The sequence below is a fragment of the Myiozetetes cayanensis genome, unplaced genomic scaffold (assembly GCF_022539395.1).
Source record: "Myiozetetes cayanensis isolate MyiCay16 unplaced genomic scaffold, myiCay2020 scf10, whole genome shotgun sequence".
Taxonomy (NCBI): domain Eukaryota; kingdom Metazoa; phylum Chordata; class Aves; order Passeriformes; family Tyrannidae; genus Myiozetetes; species Myiozetetes cayanensis.
In genome coordinates, this window is record NW_026086605.1 from 13973259 (window position 1) to 13990494 (window position 17236).

Consider the following 17236-nt stretch of genomic DNA (forward strand, 5'->3'; position numbering starts at 1 on the left):
ATATCATCTGGAGGATGATGAGGGAATGAAGGAATGGATGAAGTGATGGCATTAACCATGTGAGGAAAACATGATTCAGTTCTAGTTTTGTGTCATTATAACTGGATGTGTGCAAAGTTGCATAGACACTCCTATTTCACAGCAAGTCTCATCAATTAAACCTGTTCCTAATCAACAAGCAGCTCTTAAGATATTTGTACAATGGGAGGATGGTTTACACTGACTGCTACATCTAATTAAAAGTCAAATTAATGTAATTTCCCCTGCAGAAATCAATCCCTAATCAGACTATACTGAAGTGACTACTGAAATCTATCCAACTGCAAAGACAGGGAATGCTTTGGAAAGACACTGAATCTCTTTCCACACATTTCTTCAGCTGCAATGCAAAGGTCCAAAAGCTCACATCCAAACTATTCATTCTATCAAAGCACCACAGTCCTCAAATGACATCCCTGAGGCTTCAAAGGAAAAGATATAAAAAGTGTTAGAAAACTTCCTAACTTCCTTCCTTTAGCCCCCAAAGGCACCACAACAGGCCATAAAACCCAGTTGATAAAACAATCTGCACATCACCTTCCACCACAATGTGGCTGCAGTACCGCAGCCTTTGAAAGTTTCTTTGTAAAGGGAATGGGAGAAGAAAGCAGATTTTTCTTTGGGATTAGTAAGAAAGAGCAGCACTGAGGCAAAGCCAGAGAAGCAAAGCAGTGCATTAGCAAAGCAGGTCAAAGGAGGGAGAACAAGATTTCTAAGCATGAAGGAACCCAGAGAATGGCATGGGGAAGCTTCTGCTCACTCACTTAATGGGAGCACACAGAGATGAAAAGGTAGCTGAAAAGGAAAACGACTCCTGCATGTCATTCCCCACCCAAGAAGGGTTTGCTTTAATGCAATCACACAGATAGTCATAAGAAAACCAGGTAGAATCTGGAAAGAATTATTTGCAAACAGATCCTGTTCAAGAAGACCTGATGGGACAAGCATGAGTTTGGAAACCATACTGGAAACCTTTAGTTCACTATCAGCCCTGCTCGTTTGGTACAGTCCACAAAGAGAACTGCAGCAACTTCTCTGTGCCCCCTCCGCAAAATCATGCAAACCTAAGTAGTTAAGTAGTTAAACACAATACATCGGGTAGCAGGGCATTATCCAATATCAGACCAGCTACACAAGCCAAGGTAAAGACTCCGAAGCTTCACGAAAAGGAAGCAAAGTACATGGTTTGAAGAAGCTATGGGGAGGACAGGTCAAATTAGGACCTTTCTGATGAGTTATTTGAACAATTAATAAAGCCATCAGTTACTGTGCACCTAGAGAAAAAGAGAGCAAGGAGGCCGGGAGGCCAGCTGGGTTTGCTGAAGACAAATCATAACATATCAGGTTGATTTCCCGCTGTGTTGAGGGAATGGCTTAATGGAATGCAGGGGATTTTCTGTAGCTGTGAGTAAAGAACATTTAATAGGGTCCCAATTCTCAGGGCATCTAGAGATGTGGATTAAACAGATTCACAACTGGGTCAAATCAGCACATTTATACAGTAATTATTCAGGCTTTAATATGCTCTTGAGGAGAGGGTCCCAGGGGTACCTGGATGGGCAATTTTCAGAAGGGAGTTGACAGGCTGGTTATGCTAAACCGATTCTTAAATGATACAAAATTGGGATTTCGAGAAAAAAAAATCAGTCTAGGAAGAAAATAATTTTAGCTGAAGTGTTTTGTGGCTGTGATGATCATAGGACTGAGAATGTCATTTTAATCAATTGGCATGATCAGCCTGAGCTTCTGCCAGGCCAAGTGGAAAGTGGGGCACGCAGGAAGCAGAGCAGTCATGTGGCCAAGAGGCTGGGGAAGGAGATGCTGGCTGAGGATGGGAGCCCTTGGGACAGAACAGATGACAACAGAAACAGGAATGTGCCTTATTTCCACGGTACAGTAATAGAGGAAGTCTGTGTCACAAGAAGGTTACGGCCAAATTTCTTTGCATGTGTTCCAGAAAAGGTATTAAACAGCGAGCCAGAGAGACAAAAACAGGGACAAAAGAACACAGAAGAATGGCATGGAAGTGATTGCAAGTAGTTTTGCCCATATACTACCCAATGTCTGGAGTGACTCCAAAAGCATCCCATAAAAGGAAACAAAACCAATTCAGGTGCTTGCTCCAGAGCAGAGTAGACAGAGGAATGCACAACATTCCCAAATTAATGGAGGCTCGTGATGGAGTGGGCAGGCATCGATACTGATGCCTCATCAATAGGCAACGACAGAGCTGGGAGAGAGAATCAGCTCTCAAACTGGTGGAGAAAGCTGCCACAGTTAGAGATCTTTCCCTTCGCTGAAGCTGTAATGATTCCAGAGTGAGGAAAAACAGGCTTCCCTCAGATACCAGACATTACAAAAATTCTGCCTCCCTGCTGATGTGGCTCTTGGACAAGAAAGTTGCATCAGGGCTCTCCAGAGCAGGGGAAGCAAGCCAGCTTGCTGAAGAATATAACTACAAACCCAAATTATTTGGACACAGTTTTGTCTTCGCTCTATTAGTTTTGTGGGATTTCCTATCATCAGTGTTCTCCTCTTGCAGAAGGAGACATTTCTAGGAAATGCCTTCACTTTCTTTGCTTGGGAACCCTATTTTGTGAGTGATGGAGGAAAGCAACAAGGAGGAACATGTTTCACCAGCATCACATGCTCTGCTCAGTCCCACACTTTGTGCTCCCCTTAACAACAGCAAAAAAGCGAACTTGCTCTGTGTGATAAACCCAAAGTGGGAGCAGTCAGCTTCTCCCCATGCAAATTTACCAGTACAAAACACAGAGGATCACCATGGCAAAAGGGACAGACACTGACCAACCAGTGCTGGCCTAAGCAGTCTGGAGGTTCCTCTTCAGCCACACAGAGTGCTCCAGGAAGCTCTCAGATCTGTTGAGATACGCAGCGTCTGTCCAGACCCTACTCCTACACTGTCTTTAGAGGCAACCCAATGGAGTGACAGGGCTGCTCAGCTATACCCCAAATGCCACTGCCCAGGCCATAAGCAAAGGGTCTGAAAGAGGGTTGTTGATTCTGCAGAGTCAAGTCAGCTTACCAGCTCTTTGAAGAAGGCAGCCTCTTTATGCTGCTCTGAGTAGCGCTCATACTGGTCCAGTCCGTCCTGCAGTTTCAGGGTCAGCGTGTCATAGTTGGACCGCACCACTTCCAAAACCTGCCAAAGACAGCCAAAGACAGCAGAAGAGTCAACATCCACAGATACCTCACCACAGGAGGAGCAAGGCTGAGACAGATCACAGCTCTGACACCTATGTTGTTTTTGCACCATAGGTGGCTTTAACAGCCAATATTTGTCTTGTAACTCCCAATACAGAGATGAGCACTAAATGTTTCCTAATGACAGTAAGGAAGACTCCTCAAATTTATGGAATTTCTTCATTCATGAGAATAGTGTATGGAGCCTATATGTATGACAGCAGCAGCTTTCTGTCACCAGAAGTAGACACGATCTCAATAGATTATGCAGTTAATTACCATGTTTGCACCCCAATACCACACAATAGGCACTATACACACACAGGTTCCCCCGACCCCTTCCAGGGCTAGTTTTGCCAGCACACCGCCCACCTGGCTTGGGAATCACCATTCACCACCTACTAAACCACCAGCTTCTACAGCTGCTCAGGTCAGCCTCCATACAGAACACTGCACTTCTCTCCTGATAGGAACAAGCTTCTGACAGGCACTAAGAGAAGACCAACCCTGGTATGGACTCTGGTTTTAGAAAGAGATGAAGACACAAATCCAGGACTTCCTGCCCAGGAGATACTTCACTATCTGCCTTCACTGTAACAAAAGCACTACAGCTTTTATTACTGCCCTACTCTGCTCCCAGCACTAGGCTATACTTGCAAATTCATAACTACACATCTCTGTCCCATTGAACTATTCATTTTCCTAGCTAGGGAACACCAAGAGGGACTCCCACGATGAATTTTAGCTTCAAAGCATTGCATGGACTAACATATTCCTCAAAGCATTTGTGAGATGGTTAGTAACAATAATGCTCCTAGAAGGAACCATAGAGCTCAGCACTCCTGGGCAAACATGCTTGAAACAATTTTCTTAAAGACATGAACTTCTTTCTAGGCTGTTACTATTTGCTCTGAGAGCTAAACAGAATATCAGCATCTGAGGCCTGCACTACAGTAGCCCCTGCTTACGACAAGGCTCAGCCAGGAGGACACACAGTATAAGGTGCAAAGGAAAAGGACTCTGCTCCAAGGCACCACAGCTCAGAAAAGATCCTAAGAAGAGCATTGCAGAGGATTTAAGACAACAGTGACCAGAACAATGAAGAGCCCTTGTACTTCACCTTTTGTCCTCTCAATAAAGTAAACACTACCCTCAACCCTCCCTTTAGGCAGCTGGCAGCTCCTGCCCCTTAACAGGACTGAATCCTGTCCTTACATCCTTTATGCCAGGAAACTTGGACTTGCTTAGGGTTCCTTCAAAAGCTTGTTTCCTCCAATCTCTGCACGTGGCAGTGGTCCACAGAGACACGCAAGCTAGAGCCTGAGGTGGCAGAAGCCACCTAATCAAGGACTGGGGGCAAAGAAAGGGTCCCAAAAGCGGTTCCCAGGTGAGATGGTCATACAGGTCACTTTTCAGCTCAGTTGTCCTTCAGCATTGCAGAGGCAAACTAGAGGTAGGAATAAGCATTTGGACTCAATCTCAGAGGTCTTTTCCAACCTAATTGATTTTAATTCTGATTCTAATTCTGCAATGTTACTTAAGAACAGCCTGCCAGTGTCCTGCTGTTGTGAAAGCACACAGCCTCCTCTCCAGGACTCATTTCCTAAAGCTGTTTGTCAGCTCCACTGCCAGAGAGAAAGAAAGAACCCTCTGCAATGACAGCGATCTCCAAATTCAGCCTGCCCTTCTTGTCCCTTTGAGCCAAAGCTGCAAGAAGTATCACAGAGCCAAGAGCAGTGATGAAAGAAAGCTACCAAGGCACAGGAATAACTATCCACTAGGGACAGATCACGGTAGTATAAAGCACCTTCTTCTGAGCAATAAAGAATTCAGCATCTTGCTCCTGTCAATCGCAGGAAGCCAAACTGACCAAGATTAATAATAAGCTGCAGAGGAGCTTGTTTGAAAAGCGAGGAATCGAACAGGCTTCTCCAGCAGTAACTCGGGGTGAAGGCATTTTATTCAGGGCTACCCCACTCCCCAGGAACCTTCCCCTGGGCTCCTCTTCACTCTCCTTGTATCCTCTTATGCAGAGCCATGCACAGTGCCATAGAGGTGTGCCCAGACAATGGATGGACATGCTTCTCCACAAAGAATCAGGATTCCTCCTTGCTAGCTCTGAGTAGAGATCTTTTCAGATATTCAGAGGTATCCTCAATCCGTGGTAAAGAGAAGCAAACTCTGAGGGCAGCAGTAAGCTCTGTAACCAGTATCCTTTAAATCAGCCCTCCTGCATCCCCTTTGAAAGGCAGCTAAGAACTCAGTTTGATACCTTAAGAGGAGGACAGGAAAGGAACAAGAGGCCCAGAAGTCTTTACTGTGTTACCCACTACTTATCATAGTCTCTGCAATGAACTTGAGATCAGCATATCCCTTTAGCTACATATTTCACTGGTTTCCACTCCTTAACTCCTTTAATTATGAAATAGAACTTAAAAAGAAAGAGTAAGTTAAAAATAAACAGCTTCTCCCCACTGCCTGATAATTTCCCTTTCTTGCTGTTGCTGAGAAAAAAATGCTACGTGGGATCTGAGATAAACCCACTCACAGATAATTTCACTTCATATCTGGTAATGGATAGAAACTGTTACTGAGATTAGGACCTGCCATCCTTGAGACGATTTCATCTGTTCTTTAAGATGCAGCTGCTAGACAGAGGACAGCTTAAAGAGCAGCGGAAGATATTAAGAGCATTTAACATGAAGGTCTAAAAGGTATCAGCTTTCTACACAGATGACAAGGAACTCAAATTCCCAGTGCAACAGAAGACTGTGTGCTAGCATCCTTCGCCCTCCTTACGTGCTGCTTTGACTTTTGCTCAGGAAAACTACTGCAGGAAGAACAGCGCTTTTCATTAAACACACGAGATCTTTATCTGCACCTTTCCATCAAATAAAAAGAACTAGAGGAATTTAATTTTGAGATTAAAGCATTTCTCCTTCAAAGAAAATATGAATTCCAAGATGGTGAAGAATGAATGACTTGAAAGAAGGGACTTTTAGTTGGACTCTTCCAAACAGATTTTAAATAGTCATTCAAATTTTTACAATCTCACGGGCATCTGGAAAAACACCAGTTCTAGTGTCAGGCAAGGACAGAGGAATTTGGACTGCAGATTATTTCAAAGGAGCTTGATGTGCCACTCCTCAGATTGCAAGGGTGAACATGCAGGGCAAGCTATTTTTTTAAGAAATATTTTACTGGATCTTTACAGTAGGAAAAAAACCCTAATGGAGTCACAATCTAAAACCCTTTTTGTCGGTTACCTGAGGGGGATTGGAGTCCTAAAAAAGCAATATGACGAAGTGAGCAACTCAAACACAGTCAATACAAGAGGAGCGAAGGCTGCTGAATTCCTTTCCTGCAGTTACCTGTGTCAGCCCCAAAGGCTACATTTGCTCATTTACTCCACTGCAACCAACCTCAAGTCAGTGGAGCTGCACCACTGTAATTCAAAGATAATTTACCATCAAATTAACCCCCTGCCCCATCACTCATTCACTGACTGCTTTCGAGAAATTCCAGGGAAACATTAGCAATTCAGGTCCCTGCATTTATGTCCCCAAACCAACCTTTCAGGAGCTGCATCTCTGAGCAAGCGCTTTCTGTGACACTCAGATTTCAGCTTCCTCCTGCAGCTACAACTGCCCATGGCCCCTAACTCTCCTTCCCCAGTAACATGGACAACTTGTGAACAGAGGCATCCCCTGAGTAACACAGCAGGAGGGCTGGCTTCTGACAGAAGAGCTGATGTGGGGCTCAGCTCTCCACAGCATCCCACCCATGCCCTGCCCTGCCATGACACCGCACCCAGAGAAACAAGATTATTTTGCAGAGTTTTTGCCTCCTGACTTTGCTCCATCCACCAGCCTGCAAACTGGACGGACAACCTCCACTGTTTGGGTCGGTGGACTCTTGAAGACATGCTCGTAAACCAGTTCTCCCAGAACCAATTGCCCCCGCCCTGCAATTCAAAACAGACCACGCTTTTTCTGTACCACTCACTACACACAGGCTCCTTCCTTACTGCACCAGAGCTGTTCCCTCTGACTGACCCTCAAAAAGAGCCGACATACTACACTCTCCCAGGAGAGACCAGTCTCCTACCCCTATCCTACCCAACAGGCAGTCACTCTTAGCAACAAGGCCAGAGAGGAAGCTGAACTGACAATGAAACCTAACAGGCAACATGCAGCACTAGGGCCCATCTATCTGGAAGACACCATTTGCTTCACTGCTTAGTAACTTTTTAACCTGCAGAATCTTTCATCATCTGCAACTGCAGTCTTTACTGGAACATAAAATTAGAGAGCACCAGCAATTCACAGCACCCAGCAAAGGCCCCGGTGGTGGGTAGATTCTGGGAAGAATGGACAGGTAATGACAGAAAAATAAAAGGAAAAACAGAAGCTAGAAGAAATCAAGGTCTCTACACTGTCTTTTTAATCAGCACAGGAAATGACAAGAATGCAATCAGTCAGCATCACCAGTACCTCGCTAAAGCCTCTCCATGCCTGTAAGACAGTAATTAGATACCATGACACCAGAGCCGTTGGAACAGCACTGATTGAATGATCTCACATCAAGTAAAAGGCAAAAAACCACCCCAACAACCCCCAGGTTAAAATGCACTTGCCCCACACACCAATTCCATGCTGCTCACATGGCTAGGATGGGAGGAGGCCCTCCAGATCAAGCCTAGCAAGCCCTCACAGGATGGAAAAGTCAGGTGCTCTGTCCCAGCTGTCCCATGCCAGAGGATGGAGCAGCCAGGCTACGGGGCATGTAATGCCAACCTCTCATCAGCGCTACTGCACAGACATGGCACAGGGGCAGAGGGCAGCCAGGGACAGACAAACAATCCTCCCTGCAGAGGTGTTGGAGTGCCTCTCACTGCCTGTGTATCACACCCAGAGGGAATTCTGGCAGTTCCACCTCCCAAGCCCAGGCAAAGCCCAAAACACCACAATCGAAATCAGCTGTCTGTCCCCTGAGCTCAGACAGTGAAGGCTGTAGGACATTATGGTTTTCCTATTCCAGTAGAATGCCCAATGTACATTTTACACTGCAGTCCTCAAACTGGCTTGTTTATTCCAGGTTTAGTACAAATCTTCCCCTTTTTCTCCCTCACTGATCTCCACAACTCCTAGTCCCTGAGCATTTCTCCTCATGAATTCAACTGACGAGCAACATTTCTCATCGTAATGAAAAGGCTGCTGACACCTGGACTACGAAGAGGCTACTGCCTCTCCATAATAAAGTGTCAGGTAATTGACATCAATTTTCCAGTAGTATCTTCTAATTAATATGGAAAATGATTTTTTTTCCAAGTGCCATCACACTTCTCACAGAGAGACTTTAAAGTTGCTGATGCAGGCTGGAGTCTTTGCCGAAATTAATCCCCAGGAGCACCACAGACAAAGAACATAACTAAATAATTAGAAGTTAAATAAAAACACACACACAGAGCTGCCACATTTCCCAAAAGACTCTGCCCAAACCCTGGCTACATGCATCTCCTTCTCCCTTTTCTCTTCACAGTCTGCAGGAGCCAAGCTCAGAGACACTAAGGCTGCCAGTGACACACATGTGCTGGAAGCAGCTGCCATGCACACTTGGCTTCCAGGAAAGCACCCACCCCAGGACTACCAGCAACACAGAGCTTTTGTCTGACCCAACACTACCTTACCTTTGCAGCTGTTCTGGAGCTAATGTAGGACTGATGCTTTAACACCATTCCTCACCCCGTGAAGATTAAGCCATGGTTGTTAATTCCATGTTCGTGAATGCTAAGAGGAAGAGGAGGAGGATGTCGCTAGGATAGTTTAACAACTCAGATTCCCAAGACATGCTTCATGTACTGCACATATCTATGGATCCAGAGGATGTGGAGTGGGTCTGGTGGGAAAGACAAAGATCTGGGCTGGAGATGCAGATGTAGTCAGGCCACATATGTGTCTTTCAAGACATGCAGCACATTGCCATTCCTGTTCTGGTGCCCCAGATCTCCTGCATCCAGCAGCTTGTACTACATATAGTGAAGGACCTACGGCTCTCTCTTGCTGTCAGATGAGAGTGTGAGACTGCTCAGACAGCCCCCACCATCTCACACACATCTGTCACTGCCAGAGTAGGAAGCATCATCTTGCCTGCCCTGAGCACAGGAAGGTTTTTTTCCAATAGAAAAAGTTCAGCCAGCTCAAAGGATTAAGTGAAAGTAAACAAGGGAAAATTTCTCCACTGATGCAGGATGCACCAGCATTGCTGGGCAGCAAGACACAGGAGGTCTGTGCAGGTCACCGGGGGAAAAATGGTCTGCAGAGGTGGGCACAGCTGCCCACGAGCATCAGGGTGGCACTGGGCCATAAGTACATGCTCCAGCCCTGACCATGGAGAACCAAAAGCTGATGGGACTCATGGGAGTCTTGTTCAGTGCCTGAAGCTGGACACATGAACAAGGTTGAACAGCATATAGCAAAGACAAGTTAGCCAGGAGGTAGGGAGAAGAGGTGCCCTGCCTTGCTTTCCACTGCTAAGGTTGGTGCAGGGACCCCTTGCATACAGTTCCCACCAGCTTTACTCTGACACTTGCTATTTTGTGTTTGCCAGTTTCCCTCTGCTCAACTCACTGTGCATTAGTCAGGACTGGAAGTGAACAGTCTTTGCCCATTAGTTCGTCCTTTGTCCCTGCCAGTCACTCCTGGCAGTCTTGCTGTGCTCAGTGAATTACTCTGTGCCTGGCCAAACATGAGGTAAGTCTAACTCTCCATGTCCCAAATCCTTCCTGAGGACCGCTTTTATACATTTGCACTTCAGTGGTATTGAAATCCAGGCCTTGCCAGTTCTCTACACAAGGCAAAAGGTTTTGATCGTACATAAAAGATTATCATTATTATTATTTTACTTAGCAACATCAAGGAGGGACATTTCACACCCCTTTTTCCTCACCTCAGCATAGAGCCAGCCATTCTGTCAGGCTCAGATGATATACAGTAGCTCAGATGTTTGTTCAATGATCTCACAGGGATCTGTGATCTTTAAAGGAACAAGCCTACAAAGGCGACAGTTTCTATCCATGGAGTGGGAGGGTTTGGTTACAGTCTTTCTACTCTGCCCACAGGTGTGCCTCTTCTAAAGATAAATAATTTATGAGCTCACACAGAAAATGACTGTTGTTCTCTGAACTCTGCTAGCAGAGATCATGTCCTGTTTTGAGACAAGAGTTATCTGCTCCAGAAATGTTTTAAACCCATAATCCATTAAAAGCCTCAGGTGTTTGATAATGTTGGAAAACGACTCATTGATCCAACCAATCTAGAACTCCTACAGCTTTCAGGAACATCCCAAAGTCAAAAGCGTTATCCAGCTCCACCAAGAAGCTGTAAATGCACAAAAACAGTGCCCATTCCAATCTCTCATTGGACAGGCATTTGCAAGAATCAACACTTACTTCAAGAAACAGAAAGGCTGCAAACAAGGACAAAGGCAAAAATCAAGAGAGACTTATGGTCTTTCAGGGGACTTAATTTGTAAGAGATACAGACAAACAGAAGAGATGAATCTGACTGATAACCCTGGACAACCCTGTAGCCATCACTAGGGCTAGGGAGTCTTGTGCAATGACACCCTCTGAGCTCCAGCATTCAGGCAGCTGAAAGCCTGCGCAGCCACCTCACCAGAGCGCTTATGCCATGAACACTTCTGCTACATAGTAATTACAAGAAGTCATATCTACAGACACATGACAGCTCCCACACATGTTAAATGCACTATGCTCATCCCATCGGGTTTTTGAGCACAAGGAGCAAAAATGCATGTAGCCCCACACTGCTTTTTCTCAAGACCAATCCACTTTCCCAGTTTCAAAGATGGTCAGTGGGTTTATACTGATGTACATATCCCACTTGGCACAAAGAACCTGGCACTCACTGCGGGACCCTGGGCACCCTTTCCCAGACCGCAGGTACAGGCTTTCCAGAGGAAATACAGGGGGCAATTCTGTATCCATTCAAGTAGGAAAACGAGTTCAGTGGGTTTCTGCCAAGGGAACAAACATCCATGTACTGCACAACACTGGCACTTTCAAAACCCAAGCAGGGAAAAAGAAATCAAAGATCCTGAAAGAAATTATCTTAAAATTTATCAATTAATAAAATAAGCAGCCTCCAGAGCAGATATTTAGATCTGGAAGGGGAGATACGCCAGAAACTAAATGAGGCCCACTAAGCTTGCCTGATTTTAGAAATGTTGCGAGGAAGGCAGGCAGCAAAAGGAAGGCCAGGATGATGGCAGAAGCATAAAACCCTGAGAGAGATAGATTTGCTATTTTGGAGTTACAGCCCATTTTGGAATTGTGAACCCTTATCTCCAGCTGGTGGCATTTATGAAAACATTTCTCACCGCTAGGTACGTAAGAGCACTTGCAATTCTGCCAAGGTTTGAAATGCACTGCAGATAGCTATGGACCGGACCGTTAATTTTTTTATTTCCCCGTTGTGCTTACAATTAACTTAAGTGCTGAAATGTGATGGGCTGTTACAGGAGAAGCTTTTTATCTACCAGCTGCATTCTAGCAGAGCAGTAAATCAACCGCTGTCACCAAAGCGTCAGACAAGAGGACGAGAGCATCCTTATGCTCACTGTTATCACTCATATTACCCGTTCAGCCTAAGTGGCTAAACCAGCATTCAGCAAATGAATGCTGTGATTTGTGTGCAACCTTTGGTGCAGTTCTCTATTTACAGCAGACCTTGTCCTCCTGAACACAAAGGAAAAAAAATAAGCAGCAGTAGCTCTTTAGCACCATTTAACTGATCAAAGCAAGACCAGTAACCTTGATGCCCAAAACAAGACAAAAGAGTTTCAAGTTGTGAACTGCTGCTCCAGCTGAATTGAGAAGCCAGGACACACAAAACTATTACAGAAATCAAAGACAGCCACAAGAACCTTAAAGACAGTAGGTGAAGGTTTTAAGAAAAGGTTTGAAATAAAATCCTTCCAGGGCCAGTAGCCAGAAAGCATCCTGACAAATGTTGGAACTCAAATACACAGTTTTCAGTTCAGATTGCCTTGATGAAGTGACAACAGGATACCTGATGTACACCAGAGGAAACTCATTCCCAGTAAAGAAATTCAAATTTGCCGAGAAGACAGTTGGCTCAGGAATAAGGCTGTCTAAAGAACAGATTAAGACAGGATATGCAACAAAATCCTTTCTATTCAATCAAACCTGGACAGAAGTGCACTGTTCCAGTTCGAAGAAACCAAAGCCTAATTGTGCCCACGGGAAAAACAATGGGGAGGTTTATCCTGGTTATGGTCTAATCAAACACCTGCAGTCACAGGAGGCTTCTGGAACTACGTCACCTGGTCAGGCTCACAGAAATCAGTACAGGATCCAAGAGAGCTTGTGCCCCCCACGCAGCCACCATGAACTTCTACAGGACATAATGATTACAGACTGACTTAGAAATAAAACCAAACCAGAACTCACCAGGACTCTGACTTGAAGATCAAGACAAATGAAAGGAGAACACAGACACTCCAAAAAGCTAGGGAGCTCGCCATGCATTTTGGTTTTCTTTTTTGATCTTTTACAGCAACTAGCAAGCAAATGGCCTCTATGAATGTACGGCCCTGGGTCTGATGCTTGCTGAGAAAAAGTGGATGCTAATCTACCTCACGACTTTATTTTTTAATGATCAGAAATCTTTTTAAACTTGGTTTGCACAGCATGAATAAATTTAATTGAAGGAAGTAGCAAAACTAAATACCAATATGCTAAAAAACTGGCCACAAACCAAGTGGATGTTGTGTATTTAAAGTAAGTCAAAACAACATAGGACATACTAGAGAAACCACCAGCTAAGACTGGGGAAGGAAGGTACATGTTTGGAGGAGCAAAGGTTAGAAAGATCAGTTCCATAGCTCCTACTTACATTTCAGCAATTAGTGGAAGTGATAAAAGGCAGTAATTCAGTGGCCTGAGGAAATGCAATGAAAGCAAGAAAGAGGAAACACAGAGCTCAACTGACTAACTGACCACACCTGGAAAATGAACTCAAGTCTGTTCTAAGATGGGAAAACCAAGAACATTTGAATACAAGCAAGAAGTCTGGATAGCCAAGAAACCCAGAGAGCAAATAGCTGTTTGATTATTTGCACTATTTTGCAGTTCTAGAGTATCATTTATGAAATAGGGGCATTGGAATCAATATACAAGATTTAACATATGGGTCATCAGAGAACTTACACGGAGACAACACAGTACTCCTCCTTTATTTTTGTGTTCTCTCTAATAATTTCTAATTCTCTACTTGCCTTTATGACCACTGTCGAGCCTTGAGACAACATTTCCAGGCTTATCACAATGACTCCAATAGTCCTTTCCTGCATGGCAATATCTAGCAGACTTTTCTACAGCTTAATGATTCTAAGAGACTTATAAATTCAATCTGCAAAAATGCCTTCTAAAGATAGAGCCCAAAAGAAGTAGAAGATCTACGGTCACTTGGTTAGCTACAAATAGCTGGAAAGAACTGTAGTAGCAGTATGCTAAGGTAGGTAGTTAACAAGGAAAGGTGGGCAATGCTTAGAAGTTTCTGTGACTCAACCCATACAAAAGTTCTAGGTTTTAAGGCTTTTGCAAATCTGGAGTTGGAACCGACAGCTATAAGCTGCTGGATGATCTTACAAACAGAAAATCCTGTAGTGAAAAGGGAACTTCAGCTGCAAAATGTCTGCTCTAAGGCTGCAGTTCCAAGTGTGGTTTAAGTCATTCTAAGTGCAGGTCACTTAAACTGCAGTCCAAAGTCTGGAGTTCCTCCTTCAAAGGTACTTACAGCAGAATAAGACACTCTATTGGAGTCTCTTCACTCTAGACATAAGCACTGAGGGTGCTGATGACCAGGCAGTATTGACATCAGGAGGGACCGAGAGGGTAAAGAAGGAGCAGAGATGACAGAGATATTGAGAATAAAGTTTGGAAGAATTATGACAGTGATGAAATTCCTAGCAATACAATGGGATCAAAGCAAATCTTCCCAAACTAAGTGACTCCTCACAAACCCTAGACACACTTTTGGATCCTACGGTAATCTTCATGGCACAGCTAATAATAATGGCCAGTCTTCACGAGTGAAGATCCGGGGAAGGTCTTTACACCTTCCAGCCTGCGCATTGGATTTTTTAGGTGAGACACAGTGTGCGCGGAACTGAGCCCACCCTTTAATCCTAAGGTTCATCTGCCGGGGCCAAGGGAGCTTGGACGGTGGTAGCGAGGTCCTTAGGACGTAGGTGGGTTGCCTTTAAGGGCTAACGAGCTCCACCTGCCTGGGAGTGGCCCTGACCGCGAATCGAACCCGGGGCCACGGCGGTGATAGCGCCGCGCCTTTACCACTAGACCACCAGGGGCTCCGTGCTAGAAGAAAAGAAAAGGACAAAATCTGTAATGAGGGCAGAAATAAAGGAACCAAATCATTTCTGATACAACATGCTGAAGGAGTGAAGCTTGTTAACATTTTAATTTGTTGAATTATCCCCTTTTGTGCTGTTGGAATGTGTCATTCTTTCAGAACTTCATCTGGGCAATGACCAGAACTGAAACAGAACGAGACCATTTATGCTTGGAAGTGTTCATGGCCAGCATAAAAAACATTTTCTGCCTGCAAAATCAGAACTGCTTAAACTTGACTGCTAAGTTAATTTAAAAGGAACATTCAAAAGGCTATCAGGACAGATGGAAACACAGAGTCTACTATCCAAGATAATCACTAACAAGGGCAGGCCTGATGAGATGCTAAACATTGTGGGCTGAGATACTTTTTGACTGAAACAGAGATGTGCAGGATAGCTGGCCAGCAGTCAACAAGTTGAAGCAGAGACTTGTGCATGAACCACACACAGAAAACAGTTCTGATGTTTCTGAAAAATCAGACTGTCTGCTGATTATTACTGCTCTTCTCAGGGAAAGACATCCATGTGTGTTCTCTGAAATAAATACAGAGACATCAAAGGTTGCTGACGTTCCATTGTTTCTAGTAGTTTCTTCTTATACATAACAGAAACTATCACGGCCCAAGATAATAGTTCTGCCTCTAGAGAAGGACTCCTGGAATGGTTAAATGGCATCTTGCAATCAAAACTTATTTGGAGAATAAAAGGGGTTTGTGTGCCTTGGAATGTAATGTTTATCCCTGCAATATTTCTTCCACTTACATCCCTAAAATATCAGACCTACCACCTCTTCAGCACCAGTGTTCTTGTGATTCAGATGCTCCCAGCAACAACCCCAGAACAGCACAGGAGAGAAGTTCCTTCAGAATGTGTGGCTGAGAGAGACTGAAAAGAGGCATCTTACCTCTGTGACAGTGACATTGTTATCTTCACTGAGGTTCAGATGCTGGATGGGCAGGAAGGACATGACACAAAGGGGAGGTTTATTGCTTACAGGCCAGATAAGATTACAGGGTTGGCTCTATGCCCACTATTGACAATCAAGGAAAAGGCGACTTGTGCTGGCACCTGTTCTCTCCGAAGGATGAGGAGATCAAAAGAACAAAACTTATGCTTCCTTTCCAAAGCACCATTAGCTATTGAATCCTAAAGCTGAGCTGATCAGTACGCAGAGCAGCAAGCTGGAGAACTACTTGCCCACAATGCCTGCCCTCTGAATCACAACATGCAACCTTTGCTGTCACAGCTCTAAATGGAACCTGCTGGCTATAGAGATAGGATATATTAGACTTAGGCAAAGATGATGCCACTCTCCTGGGGATACGGAGCTGATCACCAAGGTTTCCACTTTCTCTCTATATTTCTCTTTTGTCATATTTCTGGATCAGTACCTGCAGGATCTGTAATGGAAATATCATCTCCACGGTAATTTCTGCAGTGCTTGGAGAACACCATTGTTCCACAACCTAAAAATCCCTCTGTGAGGATTTAGTGCTCCCAAGTGCCTCTTGGACATCAAACGTTTTCAAAACTATTAGCTCTGATAGGTTTTTGAATAAGCTCAGTGAAGTCACTCAGTATTTCTCATGAGAAAGAGGTAGTTCTGACCTGGTAGAATAAAAATTACTGAAAAGGACGAGGAGGAGGGAGAAAGTCCACACAGCCCACGCTGTCTGCAAGCAAGGAAATGAGATTTGATTTACTCCGTGATTCTGAGGTGTGTTCAATTTCAGCTTGAATTTTCACTGCATAAATTCAGCTTGGCCGAGCAATGTCCCCATTAGAGACTGTCCAAAGCAATACAAAGTGATCCACAAATGATCTTTGAAGCTGAAGGTTCAAAGCCTTGGTGAGGTGGGGTTTTTTAGCATATTTTTGCATGTGCAACCCACAAACCCGTGTCTTCCAAGAAGTTTGAGGACGACAATATAAAGAAAGCAATTAGATACAGTGCATACACAGCTCCTTATGGGTGCCAATTAATCAATTTATTTATTTAGCTCACTGGTTAAATTTCCTCTTCCTGCACCACAGAGAACAACTCCAGGTCTGTTTTCTATGATTCAAAGGGATTAGATGACAAGCAGAAGTCACTCAGTAAAAGGACTTAAGGGCTTCAGTTCAGGGATTAATAACTCAGCAGCTTCTTCTCCAGATTTTAAAACCACTAATTTGTACTGCATTGGCTGGTAGGTTTATTTGCACAACCTATTTTTGTTTAAATGGGAATCTTAAACTCTTGCCAAAATGCTGCTGCATTGCCCCTTTGGTATTATTCTCACATCTGAATTTCTGACCATATTTAATGAGGATTTCATGCTGGCTTAGCTTATTTCTTAAGAAACTGCACCCTGTATTACTACACACAAGTTCAACTTCTACTTGGCTTTTCCTAACTAACCAGGCACATCAGCTCAGCAGCCCCCTCAGGAACTCAACACACTAGAAGGCAGCTTGGGTGGAAGCTTTGGACCAGGTCTCTCTGCATCAACCCAGGTCTCACATTTCAGAGAAGCTCTACAAAATATTTGCTTGCATT

At 44.3% G+C, this 17236-nt stretch overlaps 1 protein-coding gene across 5 annotated transcripts in view; it reads right to left on the reverse strand.

Annotated features, from left to right (window-relative positions):
• The window catches only part of ARMH3 (armadillo like helical domain containing 3), a 128668-nt gene that overhangs the window by 5193 nt on the left and 106239 nt on the right, over positions 1-17236 (reverse strand). For all 5 annotated transcript variants that reach the window (XM_050336709.1, XM_050336725.1, XM_050336717.1 and 2 more), the window contains one exon: positions 3086-3202. In XM_050336709.1, coding sequence (XP_050192666.1) covers positions 3086-3202 — 117 coding nt within the window. The remainder of the gene's footprint in view (positions 1-3085; positions 3203-17236) is intronic.